The 10,559-nt window shown below is 45.3% G+C and overlaps 2 protein-coding genes across 2 annotated transcripts in view; one reads left to right on the forward strand and one right to left on the reverse strand.

Annotated features, from left to right (window-relative positions):
- Positions 1 to 2,501, forward strand: part of LOC108553962 (cytosolic carboxypeptidase 1) — a 31,553-nt gene extending 29,052 nt beyond the window's left edge. The window contains exons 16-20 of the mRNA XM_017909062.1: positions 854 to 1,106; positions 1,565 to 1,689; positions 1,779 to 1,931; positions 1,997 to 2,151; positions 2,284 to 2,501. Of these exons, the coding sequence (XP_017764551.1) occupies positions 854 to 1,106; positions 1,565 to 1,689; positions 1,779 to 1,931; positions 1,997 to 2,108 (643 nt within the window). The 3' untranslated portion in view covers positions 2,109 to 2,151; positions 2,284 to 2,501. The remainder of the gene's footprint in view (positions 1 to 853; positions 1,107 to 1,564; positions 1,690 to 1,778; positions 1,932 to 1,996; positions 2,152 to 2,283) is intronic.
- A 755-nt stretch (positions 2,502 to 3,256) lies between these two features.
- Positions 3,257 to 10,559, reverse strand: part of LOC108553964 (mitochondrial uncoupling protein 2) — a 15,541-nt gene continuing 8,238 nt past the window's right edge. The window contains exons 5-7 of the mRNA XM_017909064.1: positions 9,040 to 9,149; positions 7,296 to 7,508; positions 3,257 to 6,678 (exon numbers count right to left, since the gene is read on the reverse strand). Of these exons, the coding sequence (XP_017764553.1) occupies positions 6,293 to 6,678; positions 7,296 to 7,508; positions 9,040 to 9,149 (709 nt within the window). The 3' untranslated portion in view covers positions 3,257 to 6,292. The remainder of the gene's footprint in view (positions 6,679 to 7,295; positions 7,509 to 9,039; positions 9,150 to 10,559) is intronic.

Genomic DNA, 10,559 nt, shown 5'->3' on the forward strand with positions numbered 1-10,559 from the left:
TTCTTGTAATCGTGACTGGTACTCGATAATTATTTCTATCTTCGGTCGATGTTCCCTCCATGGTATTACGCTTCTTGCTTCTCGCTTCTCCGCTCCGCTTCCGAGAAGAATTCTCCAACGACCTCTCTCCTTCGAGAAAACCAGACGAACCAACGATCGACCATTATCACGGATCAACCTCGTGCCTCGATCTCGTCGCGCGTCTCGCCGATTTCTTTTTAACCTCGAAAAAACGTCAAATATTTGAGTTCGTTACACGGGCCAAAGTGTTGTTGGTCGCGGTGGAAATATTTGGACATTTCTGTCCAGATGTATTTGGTATTCCGTGTACCTAGCGCTATGTACACGACACGAAACGATCTCGAGACAACGGGTAGAAGCGAAATGGCGGCCTCGGCGTGTAAGCCAGGGGTCCACGGTACCCCACTATTAGCTATGCGCGACGCGGAGGCGTCACTTCCTCCGGCCAGACTTCCGGCCGCCGGAAACGTCCTTCTAACCGCGGCTGAATCCTTAAATGAAGACGATCTCTGACAAGGCCCTTCTCCTTCTCGGTTCGACGTGCACACACCGTCGACGTGCAAACTGGCAGGAAATTCTAAAACCGTGCTTCTCGGAAGCACTCTGTGTTCCGCGATATAAATACACCCGGATCGCTCCGATCGCTCATTTGTCCGTAATAAATATGGTAAATAGAGGTTACGGTTTCAGCGCGTTACATCAAACTTCCAGCCGGGGGAACGTATCATCTCCATCGACATCGCGGATAACGATAATCATGCTCGGTGTACTCTCATTTGCACGGGAAGTGCGTGAAACGTGCGTCCGAGGGTTTATTTTCGGTTGATTACAGTAATCGATACGGACTAACGAACGAGGACCTGAACAGGCGATGGAGCAACCCGAACCAGGTGCTCCATCCGGTGATCTATCACACCAAGGGCCTGATGGAGTACTGCACGAGGGTGCTGCAAAGACCTCCCTATGTTTTCGTCGACTATCACGGCCATTCACGGAGGAAGAACGTGTTTCTGTTCGGTTGCTCAAGGTCGGGTTCTTGGAGCGCCGCGGACAGGGCGAAACCGGACCAACCGGCGCAGTATTTGGTAAGGGAACGAAAGAGGAGCGAAGACTAGGGTATTATTTTTAGACACGTACGGGTTACATGCGCCGGCAACGAGTACATTGCTACGAACGGTAATCTAGCGCGATCTATCGAAGTCAATTTACGAGCGAGCGGTTCTCCAGCGCGGGAGCAAGTATTCGCGTGAAACTCGTTTCGCCCGATGTAATTTACAGCCGACAGGATCGGTACATCGATTCCGTGTGCTCCAATTTTAGATATTCCGCACGCGAATGCACCCTCACGTTCGGACTAGGTTCGCCAGTGCTACCATTCCTTCTCTAACGATCTCGTCAAATTTCTCCGATCACGTGAGAGCTATCGATCCCGAATTACGATTACCTTACCCTTCCTCGAGCGAGGAAAAAAATACTGCATAGATCAGGAAGGATAATGAGATTTCGTGCAACTAGCGACCAAGTCCCGCGATTCGCCTTTCAGATGTTGCCGCACCTCATGCAGAGGATATCTCCTGCGTTCGCGTTGCCACTCTGCTCGTTCAAGGTTGAGAGGAACAAGGAGTCCACGGCTAGGGTAGCCATATGGCGGCAGTTGGGTGTCTCGAGGTACAATCGTTACCGATCATCCATCATCTTTACCTCTATTTCACTAGATCTCGTTCGATATCTATGCTCGATTTTCTCGTTCCAAATAGAAGCTACACGATGGAGAGCAGCTTCTGCGGATGCGACCAGGGAGCCTTGGCCGGCTTGCACCTGGATACCAAACACCTGAAGGCGATAGGTCAGGATTTCTGTCAGGCTCTGTCCATGATGAAGGACTGCGGTGAGGATTGGAGCATCGACAAGTAAGTAACCTGTGTTCGAGGTGAAAATTCGATGTCAGGATAATGTCGTGGATTTCTGAACGCAGGTCATTGGTGGAGGACTGTTGTCCGCTAAAATGTATTTTGCGGAAGTCGAAAATGCCTCCTAAATGTATTCAGGATAAACCAGCGGTGCACCATCTCGCTGCGATCCCGTAGCGAGCGATCGAGGCAAGATTTGTCTGTAGCAACGTTCTCTCAAGTGCTTACCCTTTGTCCATGTTACTAATACGTCTAACAAACTGAATCTTGCCTGATCGTTTTACTGACGATAGCTAACAGACCGATTTGTCTTTACGTTCGCATGGATATATAGTATATTGCTGTTCCGTAGGATTCCCATGGGAGAAGGGGTCCCCGAGGAGTCAGGGTGCATGGAGGATGACATGTCGTCCAGCTGCGACTCGGACGAGTCCGACTTCGAAGCCTAGGAAAATTCTAGTCGATGGAATCGATCTTCTCGATTCTTTGTACAGCGATCGGGTGGTTGTACGGGTTTTGCTTGTGAAATAAAGACGTGAAAACACCGTGGAATGATTCTGTACACTTTGAAGAATTTTTATTTAAAACTCGTAACAAATGTCAAGCTATTCCTAAGGAGATCCTATCTAAGAACTGAAGCCCCGTTTCATTGTATAGTAATTTAAGAAAAATGAACGCGTCGCTCGCCAGTTGTAAATCGAAACGTCTATTAAATTTGAGCATCTTAAACGCGCGAGAAGCCTCAGTGACACCTGTACGAAAGGTGCCCCCCGCTTAATCGGAGTTTCAGAAGCAACGATGAACGCCAAAAGCAAATCGACAGAAGCGCGAAGCTTTCGATTCGAAATTCAACCACGCGAACAATCAACGTAATCAACGACTGGAAAATATACGCGGCAGCAAATCGAAGCGGTTCGAAGCGGTTTTAAGGACTAAAAGGATCGAAGCTAATTACCCTTCTTCTCGCTGAAACTGCAGGCTCGTTTAGCCGAGCGTGAAATTAAGCAACGTTCTGACAGGCAGAGTTCGTTTTCCTTTTTTCGCTGTACCTCGCTGTTACTCTACTTCTACCATACTCTATCGATTGGCAAAAGCTTAAGCTCGTTTACACGGCAAACATGTCGCTACAGATTTTCACCCAGATCTCGCAAGCGTCCAAAATTAATCGATCATCCACATCGAAATGCTTAATTAATCGACTCAGACTTCCCTACGAGGTCGCTGGTCGCATAAATCGCTTCGCACGAAGTTTGCCAAACTCGGATATTCGGAAATCGTGTTAGAAATTAATCGATCATCCACATCGAAATGCTTAATTAATCGACTCAGTCGCTGGTCGCATAAATCGCTTCGCACGAAGTTTGCCAAACTCGGATATTCGGAAATCGTGTTGCTCATCTTTAATACAAGCTGCTTACAAGCGTTACATACAGTGATTTGGTGCTTAGAACAATACTTTAGTTGTGATTTAGACTTGGCAATTTAGAATTTAAGAGTCGCGGGGAACAGAAAGCGAGTCTTTACATCGATGCAGCGGAACAAACATGGCGGGCATCGACACGAGAGATCGAAGCTCGATCAGTGTAATGGCGTACGTAGGGCTGCCATCCGTTTTTCGATTCCTAATCTGAGATTTTGCCTCAAAAAATACATTCACAACAATCATTAAATCGTCAATCGTTTAGCAGTTGTTAAAAATTAATCGTAATTTATAATTCTTGAATTTTCGGTTCGTGATTTCAAGATGGCAACCCTAATCGTGCATGCAATGGATCCAACCGAGAGTAGATTGACACGAAAGAAACAAAATGTAGAAAAATCGAAAACGCTTTGCTACAGGAAAGTGAAAAGACTAGAAAGAGCGAGAGAAAAAGAAAGAGCAGAGAATGGTTGAATTACAGCGAATAATCGAAAGAGAGTTTTCATTTTGCATGAAGTTATCGCAATTTATCGAAATTATTCTCGTGGGCATGATGAAAAATAGTTTAGCTAGCGACGTAGCACATCGAATGCGTAAAACCAAGTGAGTTTACATTGATCGGGCATTCCATAAATTCTACAATATGCAGTTAGTTCCTACCCCTTTCGGGGGCTTGTACGTTTTCGAAGAACTGTGTCATCCGCAACGGAGGCCTACGATCGAGCATTTGTACGCAAGAGACTTCTTAAAGCGGTGTTCGTCGTGAAATGCAGTTTTCCGAGAATGAGACACACTTAACAGACTTAACAGATAGCAGTACAGATAGCAGTGGCGTAGCTAGAGCTTTTATCCCCGATTCGGGAAACGATCACTCGATTCCCCTTGTAATTCGTGCTCCACCAAAAGTATTCCAAGCTTCGCGAATTCGCGAATTTGACAATTGTCAATTCTGATCGTCGACGACGGTTCTAAGTCTACGACATAGATCGTGCCGAAAAATAAAATCACCACATTCGCCTCTGGCTACGCCAATGCACGATAAAGACATAATGGTTCACATCTCCGACAGTTCTTCTTGACATCGATTGACATCTTGCTCGGTTGAGACCATTTCCCTGTTCTCTGCAGCTTCTGTTACGTGTCATAGAGGCAGTCAAACTTTTCGTTACAGTAGCGTAAACGTAATTAAAAGAGAAATTCGCGTGGATTGTCGTCATCGTAAAGAATTGGTCTATCAACGATTCACGTTTAAACGTAGTCGCAATTAATACTGTACAGTACTCGAGCTACAATTACAGATTACGAGGATCGACGTGACGTTGAAAACTTGTGCACCCCTAGAAGACATAGGTTTCGTTTATCGATTGATGGTAAACTGCGTGAACCGGAAAATGAAGTAAAAATTAAAAAAAAAAAGATAAATAAAGCAGTAGATTGATGACACAGTCGGAATTAATAAGATAAGAATTGCTCTTTAATGTGAAACGTACATCAATAGATGGTAACATAGCCTTAAAAACAGACTACAAATGGTCGATCGAAATTCGATAAAAATTGTGCCCTGTATAATATTAATTGACCCGAAATGAGATTGCGTGAAATACTCGCCCGTACTTTTTCCGATATCTAGCAACGATTGCGACAAATCATCCCGCAAACGTAACGTAATAATTAGAAGAAAGAATTACAATTGTATGTAGACATAGCGAAGGATCATCGGTTAGCTCGTTGGCTACAGTGCGTCGAAGAATAAATCGGAGTCTAGAAACGGAAATCATTCGAATGATGTGTATGTGTGTGGCAGTTATCAACGAATTTCGCAAACACGTTAAAATCAATTTTGAAACCTTATTGTCTGTCTGGCGTATCGTAATGCGCGCGATTTTATAATAGATATTCATCGGGGGAGAAATTCTTTTCCTCTATTGTCCTACTGATACCTCTAAAGCTGACTTACGTAGCCAAAAATGTTTCGTTATGGATTATTCAGAGACTTCTAACATCTCGATCGTACGTGCACTCGATGAAAAAAGCGACACTCTCCTGAGAAAAGAGCGCTCCTTTCTCGTCCTTCCCGTTCCCTTTCGATCGATCGTTTGAAATAGGCCAATCACGATCACCTCGAATGGTACCGGAATCGCGTGTCAGATAATTTTGGACGGACATTTCTCTTCCGTTTCTCACGATGCCGAATCGCGGACGTTGACACCGACGCGACAACCCCGATGACGAGTGCACGCGCGGTCATACCTACGGAAAGAAAATCGAAAATATATTGATAGACGATGGGAGAATCGGCTGCCGTCGTTTATAACGAATCTATTTTAACGATATAAACGGAATTGTGCTTAAATTCTCTTACACTTAAATATTTTAGTAACGAGAAAGGAAGTCTAATATCTAACTTCGTGCGGACAATTATACTCTACGAAGCAGCAGCGTAACAGCTTTTCTATGGTAAATCGTATACGCGCCCTCTACGTATGCATAGGCAAGAATCCTAGGAGTCGTTATTACATACGGATACGTATTAGGTAGAAAAGCTAGCGACAGACACAACGGCTGCCACCTACGATAGATCCTTAAACGTTATGAAATTCATCGAGAACCCGGCCTACTCCGACAATCAATACAAAGTAATAGTAACGTTTAACGAATCGGTCACATGCACTATCTACTTAGAAGAGAACTTATAGGTACACACGTGTCACGATCAAACACCATGATAAACAGCGAACGACGGCAGGCAGGAGGTTCTACTCGTAACGACCAAATCTACCAGATACACGTTATACATACATCCTCCCATCCCTAAGCTACCCGATCGAAATACAGATTATGAAGCTGTAGTTGATTAAAAACACGGTTCGTGCGTGTACATTTCGCGAATCGACGGATACGTCTAGGTCGATCGACGAGAACGGCGTGACCGGGATGGTGCTTAGCGGTCGCCGTTCAGCTTCTTCGCGTAGACCTTGAACTGCTCGTAGGTGATCCATAGAACGATGTTCCAGGACACCAGACGCGTGAAGCTGGGCACAAAGCCTTTGTAAAACGCTGCCACTCCTTCCTTCTTCAGCATGCGAACAGCGCAATCCTTCACGCCTTTGTACTCGCCAGGGGCGCTGTTCATGTAACGCGTCTTCACCACGTCCACGGGACTAGCAGCCAAGGTGGTGCACAGTCCTGCCGCCACGGCGGCCGTTATGTGACAAGGAATCCCATCGCGCAGGTAGCCGTAGTCCAGGATGAAATCCTTGATGATGTCGTAGCAGACGATCTCAGCCACGTTCACGATCGCGTTCCTCGAGATGTTGGGGATGGTTCCTAAACGAGAGAACGTGCTTAGAATTCAGCGATTCGATGTTCCATTCGTGCAGCTGGATTTATGGTTTCAAAGTGACATACAGATTTTCCGGTTGGGTTTTAATATGATCGTAGGAGGTGATTACATTCGATGATTCCTCTCGATTCCAAACGAAATCTCGGTTCGATAGGGTCTTAACTGAAAGTCTAAATGTATATTAAGAGAATACTAGGGGGTTAAGTAATCGTGCGTTTGTTGGGGATCTTGACAGATGGAAGTTATTTTTTTAATTGGCTAGAATTCGGTATTTTAAGTTGGAGGTACCCTTTGCATTTGTTTAGGTATGATAAAATGTTTGGAACGAAAATTTGATAGCTTCTTTATGCTTTCTATGATTACGTACTTTACTCCGTACTTCTAGAAGTTTTATACTCTACGCTTGTCTATTTACACGAAATTTATATAAATTCGAAGCCATCTGATTCCCAAAAAGTAGATCCGCAAACTTTGAATCACAGTGTCCATGAAAAATCGGTGATCCGCGAGGAATGTTGGTCGCGCGTGGTGTTTGACAGCGCCTAGGTATTATTAACGCATGGGAATGAGAGAAAATGGTACTCAGAATTGGGGATGGTACCTTTCCAAAGGCCCCGTGTCCCTTCTTCGGCAGCGATATTCTTGTACGCTTGCAGGGTCGAGCTGTATCTCACCGACGATCGTCCGTTACTTCCAGCCTGTAGGCGGACCTTGACGACGTCGGTCGGCTGAGCAAAGAGCACCGCCAGGGCTCCAGTAGTGATTCCAGCGGCGATTCGTACGGAGATACTCTTCGATCCGCTCCTGTTATTACCTGCCAAGACAAAAGAGTACGGTGAAAAGACGGCCCGGTTCGGTGTTGGGGTCTGGATTGCTTCGAATACGTTACACGTTCCGTGTGACGGATTTAGATCGAAAAAAGTAGGATGCAGGGCGGGACAGATCGCGCTCTGCGCGGTACAGCACGTTTAACAGCACGTTTATTAGCACATTGATTATCTTCGCGTTACAACCAACGCTTTGTCTAAGTGATAACTTTAACGTCACGGTTCTTTTCTCAACGACTTCATTTTTTTACGAGAGTACAATATTACATTGCGACAAGAACTGGGTCAAGTACGAGATGTTCCAGGCAGGTACTCGAGATCAACTTTCTGCCAACTATCGAACGATCCCATCGAGATTTAATCGCGCGTCGATTGTACTTCGACGTTGTATTTGCAATTTGACAGAGTCCATATCCAATTGGCAAGTATTCGTTATCAACAACGCGAGTGGTTGATCGCGAGTACCTGGCGTTTTAGCAAATCTCTCGATGCAAGTAATTAGAAAGATGTTAAGAGGCACGGTTACAACCACGTTGACGAGTTACGCAAGGAAACGTTCAGAACATGCGACACAATGAGGATCGGAGACGAGCTCGAAATTCGCGTCGCGATCGTTCAGCTGTCAACGAACACGCTTTATCTTTCGCAGAGGAATCGTTACATAAATGACCGATAAAAAGAGCGTGTCGCGATAACAATTACTCGATTATTTACGCGTACAGAGGAATGTCGAAAACGCGCGAGCCCGGTCTTCTTATCAATGATACATCCGTATCCACACGATCGGCAGAATTTCGAAGGAGAATCTGAAAAATCGCGTTCCGAGAAATCGTACCAACTACGACATCCAGTGACGCGCAATCTTCTAGCGTCTCCTTCTACATTTTTCTAATCGCGAAAAAATAAACAAAATTAAAGCAAAAAGCTACCGTAACTCGTTCCCGAGAAAAATCGGTCGATCTCGAACACGACACGGAATTATAAAAGCATAGAAAGTTACAGCGAATCGACGCGTAATCCAATTTGTGCAGAACACGAGCGATGACCTAATCTTCGATCATTAAGTCGCGTGATTAGCCTTCTTTCTTCCTTTTCTTACTTCCTCTCGACTACTCGATCGTGGAAACGGCGACGATCGGCGAGACGAGATACCGATTAACCGATTTTTCGAATTACGTAAAAAAAAAAGTAAAATAAAATAAAATGAAAAAGTAAAGAGCGTCCGGGACTCGCGATCGGCGATAAATCGGGAGAAAATTAGCCTGCGAGAGCAGAGCTCTCATCTTATTCATATTTCTATAACTGAATCGTTTTCGTAATTGGTTGGAAAAAGCACGCGGCGGCCGATGATGGCCGATGATCAACCAACCAGCCATTACTTACGCGTGTGTTACTGATTCGTGTAACAGTGAGATGGGGCACGTGCGCGGCGATCGTTCGCTCGCGCCCGCGCGTCTACTCGGTTATATCGTATAGGAGGATTACGTAATCAAAAAGTTAGGAGTTTGTTGGATGTACCGTCGATGATTCCAGCGTAGCGTGACTTCACCCCGTCGTAGAGGCCCAATCGTATGCTGGCGAAACACATCTGTCTCTGGAGTCCCGCGGACAGACCTCCGTACAGGCTCCTGTAACCACCCTCGCTCAAGCTCACCGCCCTCACAATTTACCCTCAAACGTAGCCCAGGGTAAAATTTTTTTTTTTTTCTATTTTCACTTTTGAAATTTACATTTTCGTTAATTTTTGTTTCTCGATTTTTTTTTTCTCTCTCTCTCTCTCGCTCTCTCATTCTCTAATTTGCTCCCCTTCGTTTGAATCGACATTAAGGCGCTTCGAATATCAAGACGCATAATCGAATTTGTCTTTGGAATTTTGCTTTCGTCTCTCTCTTCTCTCTCTCTCCCTTTTCTGTCCGGTTAAAAATGGAAGAAAACGGATTCGGTTGTAAATTCCGCGTGTCCCTTCCGGGGAGACGCGTGAAGGGAAGCCAATAGAGCGTGCGAAAACATCGAAGGAGCACGAGAGAAAAGATCGGCTAAAAAATCGGGAGAGAGCTTGCGCTGAGAGAGCTGGACACGGTTATGACAAATCGTATTCGCGGTGGAAGCGCAACCATACGAGGCGTCGCTCTGCTTTCTTTTTCTTATATATTTTTTTTATTTTCAATCGTTCAAAAAGGAAAACTGCGGCTGAGCAAAGGCAAAACAAACGGAAGCAGAGAAAAATAAGAATCGAAATTAGAAATAAGAAAAGAAAAATGCTCGCACGGATGGGGACTTCGAGACGGTCACGCGATGCCTTGCTTCGTGTGCAAATTTCGACGTTAAAAAACGATTGCCGCCATTTTCTGCGCGTGTTTGCAAACGATGGTCGAGAATGGGGAACAAAATTAACCACGAATCGTTGTTTATCGTCGCGTTCGCACAATGATCGAAAAGGCACCCCGTGCACGAGAGAGAAAATAAATAGAGGACGGAGTGCCATGGACTGACATTGACAGCGTTCAGCGAATAATCGCCATTGCCGATCTATAATCGCGCAATTTGCGCGATGGCAAATTCGAGTAGCAGCCAATGGCACTCGATAAAGATCGGAGTGAAGCTTCGTAGAAAAGAAAAAAAAAATAAACGAAGGTAAAACCCAATTAGCATTGGAAACGAGCAAAGAGACAAGAAAGAAAATGCCAGTGCATCAGCGATTTTCGAACTTCTATAGCCGCGATTTCGTTACTTCCATTATGCCAACTCGATCTCCGTCCGTCGTCGTCGATCGTTCACGATTTCCATTGAAATCGGCCGATTAGTCTGCAAATAAATCGAACGCGGTGCAACGCTCGATGCACGCGATCGATCGATCGGTTTCGATTTCGATTTCGATTTCAATTTCGATCGAACGAAACGGAAGGTCGATGAGCGCGATCGCGCTTATCGGGCGCGATCGAGCGATCCGTTGGATTATAATTAGATCTGGCTCACGAAGCACGATGACGACGACGACGACGTGGATCGACCCAGTAGTTAGCAAAGAACGAGATCGG

The sequence above is a fragment of the Eufriesea mexicana genome, unplaced genomic scaffold (assembly GCF_001483705.2).
Source record: "Eufriesea mexicana isolate 0111107269 unplaced genomic scaffold, ASM148370v2 scaffold14421, whole genome shotgun sequence".
NCBI classification, from domain to species: Eukaryota; Metazoa; Arthropoda; class Insecta; order Hymenoptera; family Apidae; genus Eufriesea; species Eufriesea mexicana.